An 18,381-nucleotide genomic window follows, 5' to 3' on the forward strand; every position below is an offset into this window, starting at 1 on the left:
GCATCGCCACTGCTGATTTTCATCGCGGACACATTTGTCCCGTATTTTCCACCACAACTTTGTGCACCTCTTGACCGGCAAACCGGCGTTTGCAGAGATCCCCCTCCGTGAATCCAACCCGCTTCTACAACCCGCCAATGACGGCTTGTATAAGCGGTCATATTTAATCATTTCTTCCGACAAAAGTTCTCAAATCTGCTCCGTTCTCTCGTAAACATTCTTCGTTTTAATAATGGCGGTATCGGGCTATGACAAAGGAAATGTGAGACTCCGTAAATGATGTAGTTAGCAGACCAATCGCAGCCTTGTGCGCTGCAGGAGGCTTGCGTCGAAAGCGACGCAAGCCTAGAAAAATGGGTCGAGACACGCAAGGACGCAAGGAGGTGTGAAAAGGCACGCAAGGGGCTCTTGCGTCTGCGTCGCTCTGAAAATGCAGAAGCATAAACTAGGCTTAAGGCAAGCAGGAAGTCGCCTGTAGGCCAGACGGTCCCATTTTCAGAGACGGCTCGGTTCATTACATTACATGTAATTTAGCTGATCCAAAGCGACGTACAATAAGTGCATTCAACCATAGGGATACAAATGTCAGACATATAATGGCAATAAATGTTTCCTGATTCTTTGTGTGTGGAAGTCGTTGGTTTGTTTATTTATTTATCATAGACTTCATTGACCCGTGCGTCGCCATTCTCAGAGCAGTTTGCTCCCCCCTGCCAGGCCGGACTGACCTGACAGTTCACCGAATCGAGATTCCCCCGGGGGTGACGATAAGGTCACAGCCCTACAGGATGCCCGAACACAAAAGAAAAGTGGTTCAGGGGAAATTGGCTGCGATGTTGTAGATGGGGATAATAGAAGAGTCCAACAGCGCCTGGTGTAGCCCCATCGTTCTTGTGGCTAAGAAAGATGGGTCAGTACAGTTCTGTGCGGACTATCGCAGGGTGAATGACGTGTCACGATTTGATGTCTACCCAATGCCCCGGGTCGACGAACTCCTGGACCGGCAGGGCACTGCCTTCACTGTTTCTTTACAACCCTGGATTTGAATTAGTGCTATTGGCCAAGAAAAAAATCTGCTTTCTCCACTCCGTATGGGTTGTACCAATTTACTACGCTTCAATTTGGCTTGTTTAGTGCCCCGGCCACGTTTCAGCGCCTCATGGATCGAGTGCTGCGTCCCACCACTGCATATGCTGCCACCTACTTGGATGATGTCATTATCCACAGCACCACCTGGGCGGGACATGTGCGGCGGGTGGGCGCAGTGCTGGAGTCTCTGAGACGGGCGGGGCTCACCGCCAACCCTGCAGTTGGACGGATGGAGGTAGTGTATTTGGGGTACCACTTGGGGGGCGGGCCACCTGTCACGACCTGCCCAGAGGCGGTATCAGAGACTGTGGGGAACCACTCCTCTACACCCCTTACTTTTCTATTCCCTTTACTCTGCAGACCGACGTATCGGACATGGGTCTGGGGGGCGTTTTGTCGATGAAAAGCATCAACTGAGAGGGTTGTGGCATCATGAGTGACAGTTAACAAATAAGGCGGAAAGCCGTGTCTCGCCTATATCTGTGATCGACGTGTAGCGGTCCGGATTCGGAGGCCCCGGCGACGCGACTCCATGAGCCGGGCGCCATAATCAGCTGTTCCTGCGGCCGCGGTCAGGGTGTGCGTGTATGTGCCTCGTTATCTGTCATTTAATCATTTCTTCAGAGGATAGCTGAAGCTTTCAAAAGTTCAGAACAAACCTGATTATGTGAAATTATATTTGATTTAACACATTTTTAAATATTTCAAGTTAAAATCGGCTCAAACAATCACACCAGTAGCGGCTGGTGGATTTTCTTTTGGTAGGGCCAGCCAATCAGTTTCAGTAAACATCCCAGTATGATTTAATGCAAAAAAAGGTATCAAACACACAGTATTACTTTGCAGTTAAATATTTAACATTTATTTCAACAGTTTAACATAATAAGGACATCTTATTCAAACAATTCCGTTTTAATTGATATATAAAACAATATTCAGAATATGATAACTATGATATCGTAACTATTCTAAAGATCCGATATAAATATGTTATATTAAAGGATAAATATATTAAAGGATAAATATATTAAAGTCTCTACAGAAGTGCCGTATGTGTGGCTTCCCTTTCAGGCCGGTCCGTTGTCTGATTGTGAGGTTTGGCTGATCTGGGTCCAGCTGTTTTACCTCTAGTTTCTCTGGCAAAGTTTTTTTCTCGTACCAAGTTCGGGTCGGGTCTTCTTGGAAGGACACGGCCGGTGGTCGCTCCTGTTATGTTGTTAAACGGCGCGTCGGAGACTCGCTCTGCCGAGACCTCAGCGTAGGGCGGCGAAGGGCCAGCCCAAATCTCAATGTATTTTAGGACGCTGAAATTATAATGTCACTCATTAACTTCATCAGTGATTGGCTAACTGCTTCTTAGAGCCGCCGCTTTGGGACCCAGCTGAGACAACAGAGAGGATGTGCAGGAAAAGCATATATTTAGCTTGCTGATAATTAACACATAAATAAGGATAATTTATACAACAGCAACAACTTCTTGAACATTGCGGTACATAAAGATTAAGATTAAACCTTAATTAGGACCCGATATCTAAAAGATAATCTATTGATTCATACAAAGAGGCAACGAGCACAGCAACATTAAAACACACCTAGCTGAGCTCTTTCAGACTTCCATCTGCAACACCACAAGTCCCACACAGCTGTGGACTCCCCAGAGTCCAGACCACCTCAGGTACCCCTTACCTGCTCCACCTGCATCTACATGCACATGTGTGACATCCTGTACAGACTGAACTATGTGGTGGGCAGAGAGGAAGGTTCTCCACCAGGAAGAGAATCTCCCTCCTGCAGAGAACACAAAGACACTGAGGAACCAGAACCAGACCTGGACATGAACCCAGGATAAAGAGGTTCAGTGAATGTGGTGCTGAAGGTGTGGAGGTGAATCAGTGTATCAGAAGAGACTCTGTAGAAGGACAAAGAGCCAGCAGGACAGTCCACATACACCGCTACTCTACCGGAGGAGGAGGAGGAGGAGGAGGAGGAGGTGATGCGTGTTACTGTCTTATTGTGATGGACATAGTAATCTTCATCGGAGCATCTCAGACTCCATGACTGATCAGTCTCTCCAAACAAACAGTCTGAACTGAATCCTTTCCTCTTGATTCCTCTGTAACTCACTGACACGTGAACTCTTCCTCTCCACTCAACCTCCCAGTAACAGCGACCAGTCAGACCAGTTCTACACAGCAGCTGAGGAAAGTTGTCAAATCTGTCTGGATGTTTAGGATATGACTGATACTCCACCACATATGTCACCTTCCTGTTGTTGTCAGACAGTTTGAGTTTTCCGTTTACTGTGTTTGTGTCGATTGTGAGTTCACAGGAATCTGATGAGAGAACAAGACACAACACAGCTGCAGTTGTTAATCATGTGTTCATCGATTGACACGTTGATGATGACATGACAGAGGTGAATGAGTGATGTCACAGTGTGAAGACGGTTGAATCTGTATGAATGAAACTCAAAGCACACTTACACTTCCTCAGACCTGGTCTCAACCATCGAACTCCAGCAGGCTCCACCCTGAAAGTAGGAGGGGGGTCAGAGACATGGACAATACATGACTTTCATACACACATCTCTGTCCTTCATGTCCACATGGACCACCTATTCTTCTTCCACTTCAGTGGAGCTTCTTCTGATTGGCTGATGACCACAGCTCATTATGTTCACGTATTCATCATCTATTAATAGACACTGTCTCTCACATTGTCCCACACACCGTCTCTCATACTGTCTCTCACAGTCTCTCACCTCGCCTTCTGCCAGCAGGCACATTTAAAGAAATATAATCTTTGATTAGAGTGATGAGGCACAAAATAAGTCAATACATTTAACGTCTTTGCGATACTAGGCTTGTAGACCTCGCAGGGGTCAGTGTTAGTTTTTGCCATGATCTTATGATTCAATTAATTTTATTTTCTATAGCACAAAATCACAAATTTGTCTCAGAGGGCTTTACAGTCTGTACACATGTGACATCCTCTGTCCCGAAACCATCACACCGCTACAGGAAAAAAATGGGGAGCATAAAGGGAAGAAACCTTTAGAGAGACAGAGGAGGATCCCCCCCGGGATGGAGAGACTGCGACGGATGTACAGAATGAACAAGGTAAAAGATGAACAATACGTTCAATTCTTCCAACAGAAATGATTAAAATACTCATATGCATGTATCATCATCTCCTGCTCGTCTTCCTGTGAGTTTATTTGCCGTTTAAAAATCCTGGTTTTGGTGATCGAGTCTTCCACCTTCTGACGTAGGACGATTGTGCTGATGACATCTGGTTCAAACTAATGAGACTGTTTGAGCGTGGATCCGCCTTTGAGGAACCAAGATAGCCTGATGTCAATGATCTCGTTCATTTGAGCTGGATAACGGGACATTTGATCGACTTAGTTGAACTACGTACGAGGAACAGGGCCCTGGAGTCTGTGTGTGTCACAAATCCCTAGACTGCATCCAGTGGCGTTCAGTCAGGGTAAAAATAAAACATAAACAAATAAAGTTGTATATCTATTTTGACTGTTTATTTTTATAAATAAATATGCAATATGTGTGTTATTGCAATTGTCTAGATGTTACAATGACGAATGTGGCCGTTATGCATAGTCAAATACAAAGAAATGGTAGAATAAGCAATGCTTTTACCGTCCATTCATTGCGGACAAGTGAAAAACCTGCATACGCACTTCGATCCCCTATTCTTCAACATGTACGGTAATGTAATTTTTGTCTGTTTGTCATCTGGTCACTAACTCTACATTTCCCGGTACTTTCTGCAGTGGTCTGGGTAGACAACCTGATCTTGTGTGAACTAAAGGGTTGGTTGGTTTTGCAGTGATTTGCCGTGTGCACAGGTGTGCAGTGCTGTGTGATTTAAGCAGGTTTGACCGCCGTGTGGTGCATGAATCATTCAGGTGTCGCTCAGAGCGTGTAATGTGTCAAAGTTCATATTGGGCCGGATTAGACTTGTATTTAATAAATATTGTTAAACTTTATTTGCTTCCGTTTCTTATATCCATAAGTTAACATATCCTTAAGGACACATTTATTGACCGCATACGTCACGTCGGCTGCAACTCGGCTGTATCCTTTGCAGCCCAACATCCACCGATATCCACCGATATGAATGTCATAATATAGTATATATGTGTTTCTAAATTCACATAAGACGTGATATCACACTGCTCTTAGTGTTAACATTAAATCCCCCCATACAGCCCCTGACCCAGACTCTCACCTGAGCCCGTCCTGGGTCCATGTACTTTTCTTATGAACATCAATGTACCAACACACATTTATAACAAAGGCACAACAAGCAGCTCGTCTGTAGTTATTAGTGAAAAGTCACTTTAATTACTTAACTTTCACACTTTAGAGGCTGACTAATATCTTACTGACGCTGAGACGGTTTTATATATACTTTATACTTCATATTATGAACAGAAATGGATCAAAGTGAGCTCAGATAGACAAGTTATGAACCTGAAATATTACTTTCTAAGTCAGTAACGTTATAGAACAAATACACAAAGAACTTGAACTTGCTTTGCTGCTTTTGTTTTGTGTTTGATGATAAACTAACTTTACATCTAGTTGTGTTTTATGGAGCAGGAGGAAGAAGCATCGAGCTGAAGGAGAACCATGTGTGTGGTGACATTCGGCTTCTGTAGCGTGGACATATTCTGTAATATCTTAAGCTACAGTTAAAATAGCTCGTATCTAATGCAAGGGAAAAAAAATACAAGTTAATGAATGTGTTTGCTGTTGTGTTTTTTTTATTGATTATCTTCCCTATCTTTACTTTATACGTTTTGAGGGTTTAAAGGCTTTTACTGTCAAGCGCAGCAGGTCGCTAGGCAACGGGAGCAGCAGAGGTAAGCAGGAAGTCCCCCTGGAGGACGTCCCATTTCAGAGACCGCTCATTTCAGCCTATGCAGTTGCTGAGGACTAGACCAGGTCTACCGCGAAGGCTGCTGAAGGCTGGAGGCTGCAAGAATGTAGCCCAATGAATTTAGACACAGCTACTGTGTCATCCGATGGATGGAAGGCCACTATTCTCTCTCTTAGCTCTTCTTTTGGTCTCCACCACCTCCTGAATATCTCTGTCTCTAGCTGCTAAATGCTCCTCTATGTTCCCCAGCTGGTCTCTGACTCAGTGTGTCTGCTGGTTGCTGCTCAGCAGGTGGTGAACTATGGCTTCATCACAGCTTGTTGGATGAAAACAGCTGCTGTTGGAAACACTGAGACTGAACCAGACAGGAAATGAGCTGCACATCCAAAGATAGGAGCTAAAAGAGGCTAAGCAGCTATGTAGGGCTGTAGTGATGGAGACTATTCTCTGTAGGTTCATCTCCACCACACGACTCCTCACCATCCCATAGTCAGCAGAGGTGCAGTCAATGTAGAAGTATTGATTGTTGGATGTTTTGGTCCTGACTTCTTGTGTTTGTGTAATAATGACTGTTGTCTCTCTGAAGTAAAGGAGAAAGTCACTGAAATCACTACTGCACTACAACCCCTCTGATGGAAGAGGTCGGGGGGTGGTTGGAGCTACATCATATCAACCCACCATGAGGGCCGATACACCACTGTCCTCTCTTATGAGGTGGAAACAAGACCAGAGAAATAAGCCTTTCATGATCTTCCTCCCTTTTAAGGCTCAACCTGGCTACTGTTTCCTCACCACTCACTACTTTCCTCACTTAATACTCTGTATTAATGGTCTGATGTGGGACACAAACAGTTTGGTGAGTCTCTGGTAGTTTTAGGTCAGCTTGGTGTGTCAGGGTCATATTAACCAGACTGTCAGCCTTGTGTGTCAGAGAAAAGGTTTCCAGCTCCACCTCCTCTACCAGACTGATTGTCTCTGGCTGCATCAGGTCTCTTCATACCTGAGAGTTTCCAGTCTCCAGTGTGGATCCTCCAGTACAGCAGACAGTAGCATCACTCCTGACTCTCCTGGATGATTGTATCTCAGGTCCAGCTCTCTCAGATGGGAGGGGTTGGAGCTCAGAGCTGAGGCCAGAGAAGCACAGCCTTCTTCTGTGATCTGACAGCCTGACAGCCTGCAAACACACAAAACAACAAAAAGGTCACGCGATCTGAGGGATCTTTAGGGCTGGAAGGTCACTGCAGGACTGAAACACAGTCGGCTAGTGAGAGATGATATTACCATTGTTTTTGACTGGTTTCAAGTCCCAACCAAACATCCACTAATGTCCATCAACAATCAGATAACATCACTGTTAACTATGATTGATCTCCAATATTTCTATTTGTAACATTTTATTGAAAATAAAGTCTAACAAATGTTTATGGAAATATTTAGAAATATATACATATATTTAAATTATACAAGCAGAAAGAATCTTATGAAAGTCAGAAATGTACCATTGATGTAAATAAAGACACTAAGTGGATTAATTGAATTCTGACCTGAGAGTCTCCAGGTCACAGTGTGGACTCTCCAGTCCAGCCGCCAGCAACTTCACTCCTGAATCCTGCAGGTCGTTGTTACTCAGATCCAGCTCTCCCAGACTAGAGGACTGTAATCTGACAACTGAGGACAGAGCTTCACAGCTTCTCTCTGAGAGTTGACAGTCGCTCAGTCTGAAGAAACAACAATCAACAAAAGGAAAATTATCATTAGTGTTAAAATGAAATCCTCTTTGATAATGAGTTTGAACTAAATTAATTCAGTAAGAGCAAAGAAAATTTCTTCAGTGAAAGTGTTTTTGATGTACTTTAAACAAGAGGAAGAAATCCGTTAATTTTGCTCTAATGTTTACAGTAATTACTGTATTAATGTCAGGGTGAGGTAGGGATAATTAATGTTGTTTATTAGATTAAAATAAAAAGTTAGGATTCTCTATCCTCTATCTGACTTGTTTTAAAGAAAGAGAAAACAAAATGAGTGTAAAAGAGAAATTAATCTTCATCTTCTGATTTCATGTTTTTTAAGTTTAAATAAACAACCATAAAACTGTCAGCAGATTGTCACTGTAGAGACACACAATAACGTCTTGAGTCTCTTTCCCACCCCTGCTTTTCTCCTTTTCATTCATTAATTATATCACATTTAACATTCTAAAGCCTAAATAAGAGTAACGACAGGATGAACCTGTGATGTTTTATTGCCAAAGAACATTGTGTTTCAGACTGTATATTTTTTTAGGCTAATTTCTAATAAATTTGTTGTGTCTACAAGATTCTTCTGTTGTCATGGAAATACAAACATAAATTCACAAAAAGGGCTTTTAGTCCTCAGTTTTGTCTCTGGGATTAGTTCATCTGGTTCCATAGTTCTGGTTTATTTCCTGGTAAAAATTGTTCATCAAATCTGAAATCTTGAAGAACAAATTCATAGATTGAGAAAGATAGATCCTTTTTACACTGCATGGGGCTTATAGTTTAGAGACACATTTAAATCATTGTAGACAAACTTAATCTGACCTGAGAGTCTTCAGGGCACAGTGTGAACTCTCCAGTCCAGCAGACAGCAGCTTCACTCCTGAATCCTCCAGGACATTGGTACTTAGATCCAGCTCTCTCAGACTAGATGACTGGTAGTTAAGAACTGAGGACAGAGCTTCACAGCTTTCCTCTGAGAGGTTACAGCCACTCAGTCTGAAGAGACAACGATGAAGAAAATATGAACAATAAGTAGAAAAGATGGCATCATATGCACATTCTGATGTATGAATCTAACTCTCTCTGAACTTACAGAGCTTTGTTGGAGGCTTTGACCACTGGCAGCAGCCTACGAAGAGCCTCCCCTGAAGCAGAGTATTTCTTCAGGTCAAACACCTCCAGATCTTCTTCCGATGACAGTAAGATGAAGACCAGAGCTGACCACTGAGCAGGAGACAGTATATATCTGGAGATGTGTCCTGATCTAAGGTACTTTTGGATCTCATCTACTAGAGAATCATCATTTAGTTCATTGAGACAGTGGAACAGGTTGATGCTTTTCTCCGGAGACACATTCTCATTTATCTTCTTCTTGATGTACTGGACAGCCTGATTGGTGTGTGAGGGACTTCTTGTCTGTGTCAGCAGACCTCGTAGGAGAGTCTGATTGGTCTCCAGGGAAAGACCCAGGAGGAAGCGGAGGAACAAGTCCAGGTGTCCATTAGGACTCTGTAAGGCCTCGTCCACAGCACTCTGGTAGAGACGCATTTGTTTAAGATCGGCTTTAAAGCGTTTAGACACCAGAGAGGTTGTTTGTTCTTTTGACAGCAAATTGACATCAAAGGTGATGAAGGTCAGGTGGACATGAAGTGCAGCCAGAAACTCCTGAACACTCAGATGGACAAAGCAGAACATCTTGTCCTGGTACAGTCCACTCTCCTCTCTAAAGATCTGAGTGAACACTCCTGAGTACACTGAGGCTGCTCTGATATTGATGCCACACTCTGTCAGGTCGGATTCATAGAAGATTAGGTTGCCTTTCTGCAGCTGATCAAAGGCCAGTTTTCCGAGAGACTCAATCATCTTCTTGCTTTCTGGACTCCACTGTTGATCCGTCTCAGCTCCGCCATCGTACTTGACATTCTTCGTTTTGAACTGAACCACCAGGAAGTGGATGTACATCTCAGTCAGGGTCTTGGGCAGCTCTCCTCCCTCTCTGATCTTTAACACCTGCTCCAGAACTGTAGCAGTGATCCAGCAGAAAACTGGGATGTGGCACATGATGTGAAGGCTTCGTGAGGTCTTGATGTGAGAGATGATCCTTTTGGCCTGCTCCTCATCTCTGAACCTCTTCCTGAAGTACTCCTCCTTCTGGGGGTCGTTGAAGCCTCTGACCTCTGTCACCATGCCAACACACTCAGGAGGGATCTGATTGGCTGCTGCATGTCGTGTGGTTATCCAGAGGCGAGCAGAGGGAAGCAACTTCCCCCTGATGAGGTTTGTGAGGAGCACATTCACTGAGGCGGACTCTGTGACATCAGTCAGGATCTCATTGTTGCAGAAGTCCAGCGAAGGTCGAAACTCATCCAGACCGTCAAAGATGAACACAACCTGGAACTTTTCAAAGCTGCAAATTCCTGCTCCTTTAGTTTCACTGAAGAAGTGATGAACAAGTTCCACCAAGCTGAACTTCTTATCTCTTAGCACATTCAGCTCTTTGAAGGTGAATGGAAATGTGAACTGAATGTCCTGGTGGTCTTTGTCTTCAGCCCAGTCCAGAGTGAACTTCTGTGTTAAGACTGTTTTCCCAATGCCAGCCACTCCCCTAGTCATCAGTGTTCTGATTGGTTCCTCTCCTCCAACTGAGGCTTTAAAGAGGTTTTCTTGTCTGATGGTTGTTTCTGGTCTGGGTGGTTTCCATGATGCTGTTTCTGTCTGTCTGACCTCATGTTCTTTATTGACCTCTGCAGTCCCTCCCTCTGTGATGTAGAGCTCTGTGTAGATCTCATTCAGAAGGGATGGCTTTCCTGCTTTAGCGATCCCCTCAAACACACACCGGAACTTTTTCTTCAGGTTGGATTTGAGTTCACGTTGACAGTTGTCAATAAGCTCTGAATGAACAAAAAACCACAAATCAGATAATGCTTTACTTTAATGGTATAATATTTCCCTTGGATTAAGCTATTGGTTGTATTTTGCTGCATGACTATCTGAAGCTCCCCAGAAACCTGACTGTGAGAACTATGACCATGGAAATAACTGAAGTTTGCAATAATTAGACGGTAGTACGAAAAGTCTCTTCACCTTGACCTCTATCTCCTCCCACCGGATTCGGTTTGCCTGAAAGAAGACGTTTTCTGTGATTACTTGGTGCATTTGTAGTGTGATAATATCTGGTAAATACAGTCAAACCTACACGCTTAATGCGGAATAGTTCCTTATATTGGGTGAACACCAATAATGACACTCAAATTGACTGTTAACTTTGGCAGCTATTTTCGATTTAGTCTTAGTCTTCAGACGAAAATGCATGTCAGTTTTAGTCACATTTAATCATTTTGATCCTTCTTAGTTTTAGTCTAGTTTTCGTCGACGAAAACTAATTATATTTTAGTCTAGTTTTAGTCACATTTATTAGCCATATTAAACTTTTTTTCTTCCCTTCTCAGCCCCAGAGACTCCATGTGTTGTGTCTCCAACTGCATAATAGTCTAGCTTGCAGTACTTGGTTGTCAATGGTTGTCCATTAGATATCCCTCCTAGGACAGGTCTATAGCAGGGGTGGGCACACTTTTTGACTCGCGGGCCACAATGGGTTGTAAAATTAGACGGAGGAGCCGGGCCAAGAACAGGTGGTGTGTTTGTGTGAGCTAATATAAATGTGAAAAATCATTACATGAAAGGACTTGACTTTTAACAAGTAGCAAAGCATTTATTATTTAACAAATTGGCAAGGGTGTAAAGCTCTGCCAACTTCATGAGGACCAGGGACCTAAACGCAACACTTTGTTGTCTTTGTCTGTTTACTTGCAATGCTTTCGCAAGACCCCTTAACTTAAACTGGACCCCCACTTTTCATTCAACAGTCTTTTCTTTCTCTTTGTCTCTTTGTTTATTTTCTGGTTTCATGACCAGTTCTTCTCTCTTGTGTCCTGCGGGTTTTCCTCCACCTGCTGCGCCGCCACGTTCTTCACCTGCACTGCGCACTTCTATCAAAAGGATCCACCTGTCACTTGTGTTGGCGCCTCTATGTTGCTTAGTAACGAACGTACGGTGGCCGAGACGGTTTAACACCGTCTTCTCACGATGTGGCGCGTGAACTATAGTTGAAATGCGTGAACCTGCAATGAGTTTATTATGTTAGACGTGTTTGGAGAAGCCTGTGACGGAGCGTCTCATCCACCGAGGAAACGTCTGTTAGGTGCATGCGAATTTAGGGGGGAAAAGTATTCGTCAACCACCAACATTTTCGTTTCGCCTCGTTAACGAAAATTGGAATATATTTAGTCATAGTTTTTATTTTTTAAGATCCCTTTTCGTCACGAAAAAGTCATTAACGAACATTTTTCGTCATAGTTTTCGTCGACGAGATTAACACTGCACTCAATTCATAGTTTGGTTTTGGATCCCTCCACTCAGGGTGGTGGCCTGCTATTATTATTATTAACATTTATTAAGAAGTGAAGTAAGTAGTGTTCATACTTGCATGTGACCAAACATGCTTCTAATGAGACACACAACATTACACAGCAGACAGAGAGCAGACAATCCAAACGGCACATGAAGCACATCCATCACAGGGGGAGGGGCTTAAGAGGAGCCCCACCCTCCTGGAATGAGGAGGATTTATGAGGCACATTCCTCATCTTTACTTCTGTCGTATCTTTATTATAAGCATCTGATGTCTTTGTTCCTCTTTTTAATAACTTACCCGTATAGTTCTTTTTGGATAAATTTTCAGCCAGATCGTTCATTTGCATCGTTTTCAAAACGCTCACGGCCACCTGAACCGAGTCTTTGGCGTAGCACCGCACCATCAGGTCCACCGTGTCCATCTGGTCTGCTTTCTCCAGGTCACAGGGTCGGATTGATCTGGGGTCTTGCGGGATTGAATAGTTCCGCAGGTGCCACTTGAACCGTTTGAAGTCCTCATCCTGCAGATGCTCTAAAATGTTGAGGATGTCCACCTGCATCTGTCCTTTTTAAAGACACCCAAATAAATATCAATCTAGAGAACAATTACTACTCTGCATTTAAAAAACAAACAGTAGCAAGATGTATCTCTCTCCTCTCTCCGCTCTCTCCTCCGCCTTCTCCTTCAGCCACACTCCCAGGCCCACTGGTAGGGGTGGTGGCACAGGTCTACTCATTTCACCCAAATGGAGCTTTTCTCTCTACCCTCTACCACCATCCACCCCATTGTCCTTTGAATTCCATGCTGTAACAATCACTCACCCGGTACAATTAACCATCATTGTCCTCTACCGTCCGCCAGGCTCCTTAGGTCATTTCTTGGAAGAACTGGACATTCTCCTGTCTAATTTCCCCGAAAATGGACCTCCGCTCATCCTCCTGGGTGACTTCAACATCCAGACAGAGAAGTCATCTGACCTCTTACACCTACTTTCTTCCTTCGCTCTGTCACTCAGTCCCTCTCCTCCTACTCACAAAGCCGGCAATCACCTTGACTACATCTTTACTAGAAACTGCTCTACCACTAACCTCTCTGTAACTCCACTTCATGTGTCTGATCACTTCTTCATCTCTTACTCCCTTCCACTCTCTATAACTAACAAACCTCCCTCATTGACTAACTCTATACCAGCTCATCGCAATATTCGCTCCCTCTCTCCCTCCTCGCTGGCATCCTCTGTTCTATCAGCCCTCCCTTCAACTGACTCCTTCTCACTCTTGCATCCGAACGCTGCTGCAGAGACTCTCCTCTCAACTCTTTCCTCCTCTCTAGACTCTCTCTGCCCTCTTACGACACGACGGACTGGCAAATCCCCTCCGGCTCCATGGCTGTCTCAACCGGTCCGTGCCATGAGAGCCACCATGCGAGCATCGGAAAGGAGATGGCGTAAATATAAACGACCTGACGATCTGCTTGAATTTCAATCTCTCCTCTCCTCGTTTTCTGCTTCTATCTCTGCTGCCAAAACCTCTTTCTACCAATCCAAAATCGAATCCTCATTCTCTAACCCCAAAAAACTCTTCTCGATCTTCTCCAATCTCCTTGAACCCCCTACCCCTCCTCCCACCTCCCCCCTTCTTCCGGGAGACTTTGTCAACTACTTCACCAAGAAAATAGCTGACATACGCTCCTCCTTCTCAAACCCACCTCCTACTTCTCGCGTCCCACTGACGTCACCTCTTTCGCCCTCACTTTCCTCTTTCACCGCCCTCTCTCCTAACCAAATTCTTACCCTAGTAACCTCTGCCCGTCCGACCACCTGCCCTCTTGACCCCATTCCATCACATCTTCTACAATCTATCGCACCTGACCTTCTTCCGTTCCTCACCTTTCTCATCAACAACGCTCTGTCATCTGGCTGTTTTCCCAATTCTCTGAAGGAGGCAAGAGTCAACCCTCTCCTGAAGAAACCCACCCTCAACCCTTCTGAAGAAAACAACTACAGACCGGTCTCTCTTCTTCCCTTTTTGTCCAAAACCCTTGAACGTGCTATCTTTAATCAACTCTCCTCTTATACTCCTCCTCTCCTACAATTGAAATATATAAGACCTCAAATACGAATCAGTATATATGTGAACTCGTTCTCTGTGGACTTTGGCATTCCTGCATGTTATCCGTCAAATTTTCTGGTCAGCTTTACCACACATTGAACTAGTGGAAATAATTGCTCATTCGCATCTTATTGTATGTGCAGTGAGGAATCTATAAGCTGTTTTTCTTCTCAACTGAGTCGTAGCAGCTGTTCGGCTAGAGCCTGGTTATAGCGGCCATCTTAATTCCGTCCCCGTTGATGTTATTACCACTACAGTCACAGTCTGCGTTTGGGCCGTGAGCTTGACGCGTAATGATTCTTCATAGACAGCAACTTAGTTTTAAAAAGATTTACTTCACAAAAACTTAGTTACAAGAAACATTTAGTGCTCGACTTGGCACAACGGTTAAAAAACTGTATTGCTCTGCAGACTGATGAACCTCGACTGGAGAACATAGGCTATGACGTCATCAGCAATGAAACTGAAAGGAGCTATGACACTTTTTATAAGACAATAAACACATCTTATTAAGGCTCTTACACTGGTGATCAAAGAGAGAAAGACTGAACACTAAAGAAAATACAAACACATTCAAACACTCACAAAGTAACTAAATGTGTTTATAGCAGATGAAGAAATGAACATAAAGCTTTGTGGACTTAAAGGACTGAATCAGGTGACAGGTGAGAGCAAATAGAGCGTCTCTCTGGTGCGTTTCAGTGCAGGAACAAAGGCTCAGGTGAGCTCTCCGGTCCCAGCTGGGTCCTAGTGCCCCTCCGACTGCTACCTTCCCCTCCTCATCAGTAACAGTCCTCACAGAGCCCAGATCAGACTGAGCTCCTCTTCTTCATCACAGTGTCATCATTCAGACTAACAGCAGCTTCTCTCTGCCTGCTCACACAGGCGCCATCTTGTTTCCTAGCTTTAAACAATCACACGTTCACAACCATCAATGATGTAGATCAACCAATCACAGCTCCACTTACTGAGGTTGTAGACATGATCTTCCTCAGTGTGCAGCTCTCTTCTGTCCTCAGCAGGTCCATGTAGAAAAGGACCTCCGTGCTTCAATTCAGCTTCCATCAGACGGAGTGAAGTGACGCAGGTTGTTGTCCTTCGACAGAGAGGGTGTGTCCTCATGTCACCATCAAAGTCCACAGTCTGACTGGTCAACTGAGTGTCAGTTTGAGCTGTGTTCACTGGGTCAAAGGTCCTTGTGAACAGAATCCTTCTCACTGCTCAAACAAGAGTCTTTCAGGATCAAAACCAGCATCTGTGGAACAGCCCTTTACCTCTAAAGAGTTGCTCTGACAACAGACTGGATGCTCTAGTTTGGACCAGATAGTTTAGAGGACCCGCCCTCTTTGTCACCTGGTCTTCTCAATGTAGACTAGTAGGGAACACGTGATGAAGCAGAAACCTTTGTGGTTGATCTGGTTGAACCTGTTGTGGCGGTACAACTTACCCACGTATCAGTCTGAAGCTGCGTGCCAAATCATTTACCTTTATGCAAACGGCAGCTTCCTCACAAAGTACATGTTGTTACGTGCAGTATTCTACTTCCTCATCACATGGCAGCTTGAACCCTCTGGCTCATATATCTGCTGTGCAAATGATTGTGGATAAGAACAGCCATAAAGAAGCCTGATTACATAGAGTAAAATGTAATTTCTCCAGCAACCCCTCAAGGGGGAAAAAACACCAGTACTGTGAAAATAAGCTGCAGAAAAGTCAAGAAAAGATGTATTAATATTTTCAGCATAATTTTCTCTTCTTGTTCTTTGGATATTTTTATTTTTGTTTTGTGTTATCAAGTCATTTTATACTTTCTATGGAATTATATGCATACACACACACACGCACGCGCACACACACACACACACACACACACACATATGAATATATATAAATGATCACCATCTCTCTCTCTCATCTCTCACCATCGAGCACATTAATCGAGCTGCTAGGGAAAGTGTCTCCTTCCGCACGTCACCACATCGGAGTTTCGTTCACGATGACATTAATGGTGGGAAGTAATTATGTATATAATGCAAAGCGGAATGATGTCATCACGGAGTACTACGAGCCTCAATTACTACATACGGAACTTGAAGTACTGTTTCTCCTAAAGTCCACATCTCGCTGAGAACGGTCATAATACCCGGATGTGACTCGCACCGCTCATTATGTCAGACTGTTGTTTGTTCACCAGTAATGTTTGTTTGAGGGTAGAGTTTAGATTCATAACTTCATGTTTTAGATGAACTTTAACGTCTTGTCTTTATGCAGGCTTGTTGTTGGAATGCGTTAAAGTATTCCAAGTATTGTTCTTCAAATCTTTATTCAAGTTATTATTGTTGGAATGCATTCCAAGTAATGTTCTTCTAATCTTTATAGTTGGAATGCGTTAAAGCATTACAAGTATTGTTCTATTATTGTTCTAGAGTATTGGAATTCTTCAGCATTTAAAATGTTTCTGGTTGGACTCATGTGAGTATGGAATCACACAGACATTTACTTTTGGCCCGAGTAGCCGAAGAGTGAGACAAAGTCTGTCTCAAGCCCCATAGGCTCCAATACAAATCTGGTGACATATTTCTCAAAAAAACAGGAGGTACATGTTTTGTAAACTGCCGCTATAGCCGTATTTATTACCGGACAGACATATATAAACTACATGGACACATTCGGTAGAGTCTTGGGTCCCTCAAAATCACCTTATTTTTTAGATAATCTTTATAGTTTTGCATTAGAAGACACTTGTTTGAGGTGTGGATTCTATAAAAAAAAACTATTAGTTTTTATACTGCTTTTAATACTTCAACTACTACTAATATTAGTACTACTAGTAGTACTACTACCAATGAAAATACTATTACTATCAATAATAGTATTTCTACTACTATTAATACTACAACTACTACTGTTACTACAAATACTACTATGACTAATAGTATTAATACTACAGCTGATTATACTAGTACTACTACTAACACTAAATGGTAAATGGACTGTACTTGTATAGCGCTTTTCTAGTCTTCTGACCACTCAAAGCGCTTTAACACTACATGACATCATTCGCCCATTAACACCCACACTCACACACACAATTTCACCGTAAATTAACGGTATTTTACTGGCAGCTAGGACGCCAGGAATTTACCGTTATTTTACAGTATAATACCGTAAATGTTTTTACACTATGTTACCGTAAAATGGATTACTGTATGTTACTGTAAAATTGAACGAATTTGACTGAATTAACTATAATTTACTGCCAGTCGACGCTAGTAACTTACTGTTTTATTTACAGTGCCCTACCGTTATTTACGATATGTTGTCGTATATTGGATTACAGTTTGTTACCATACGATTACTGTTTTTGTGTAACAAAATGTTACTGTTTACTTATAACCGTATACTTTTGCATTTAATTCCCCACAAATTAAAGAAAGACAACCAAACTCATTTTGGTCATAGTGGTTGGAGTTTATTAGATACATTTAGGACAAACATGTTAGGCATTTGTAACCAAGAACAAAACATAAAATATGCCGCATGTATACAATAAAAAAAAAAAGAATCATAATATCATTAGGAACAAGGTAAACTTACTGCAACAATACGCTATGGAACACTTTCAATTGACCGCAGCAAACGAATGGCGTCCTTAATCCAGTGCCTCTGTAAAACAAACCAAAATGAAATATTTAGAAACACTGTCATTGGTTAAATATTAAAATTACAAAGTTGAGGAAGACAACAAGATGTAAGGAAGGAGAATGTTAATCATGCTAGGTAAATAACACTTACCAACGTTACTTGGAGAGACGAGGCAATGAGAAACTCCTCCGATGTAGAACTGCACAGGTGTTCTGGATGAACTGAGATTACCCGTCTGACGTCACGTTCAGGAGCAGTCAGTCACGATTAACACTCAAATTACTTTTAGGCAATGAACACTTTGAATAATACAAATATTTATCATCTTTACATTCCAACCACTGAAACGACAGCGAAGGCGGCGCATGGGATAGGGAAGGTGTGCTGTGCAGCACAAGGTTGGCAGTTCGAATCCTGGCTGCTCCCTATGCCAAGTTGAAGTGTCACTGAGCAAGACACCTAACCCCCAATTACTCCA

General features: G+C 43.0%; 1 protein-coding gene across 1 annotated transcript; it reads right to left on the bottom strand.

Annotated features, from left to right (window-relative positions):
- Positions 1-1,924: 1,924 nt before the first annotated feature.
- On the bottom strand, positions 1,925-15,569 carry LOC120834507 (protein NLRC3-like). The gene is made up of 9 exons (XM_078098513.1): positions 15,227-15,569; positions 12,445-12,711; positions 10,818-10,853; positions 8,827-10,624; positions 8,556-8,729; positions 7,539-7,712; positions 6,995-7,168; positions 3,573-3,619; positions 1,925-3,422 (listed from the first exon to the last, which is right to left on the bottom strand). Exons 1-9 carry the CDS (start codon positions 15,378-15,380, stop codon positions 2,827-2,829), a joined length of 3,420 nt encoding a protein of 1,139 aa, XP_077954639.1. The 5' UTR covers positions 15,381-15,569; the 3' UTR covers positions 1,925-2,826.
- Positions 15,570-18,381: the final 2,812 nt, after the last annotated feature.

This window comes from Gasterosteus aculeatus, chromosome 1 (assembly GCF_964276395.1).
Source record: "Gasterosteus aculeatus chromosome 1, fGasAcu3.hap1.1, whole genome shotgun sequence".
NCBI lineage: Eukaryota > Metazoa > Chordata > Actinopteri > Perciformes > Gasterosteidae > Gasterosteus > Gasterosteus aculeatus.

Bases quoted from the DNA above. Each gene is read 5' to 3' on its own strand.
- LOC120834507 (XM_078098513.1), bottom strand. From the start codon at position 15,380: ATGAGGACACACCCTCTCTGTCGAAGGACAACAACCTGCGTCACTTCA. The intron at 12,712-15,226 runs GTAAGTGGAGCT...GTCTTTAAAAAG, and splicing joins AGATCATGTCTACAACCTCA to GACAGATGCAGGTGGACATC. The intron at 7,169-7,538 runs GTCAGAATTCAA...GTGTGTTTGCAG, and splicing joins TGTGACCTGGAGACTCTCAG to GCTGTCAGGCTGTCAGATCA.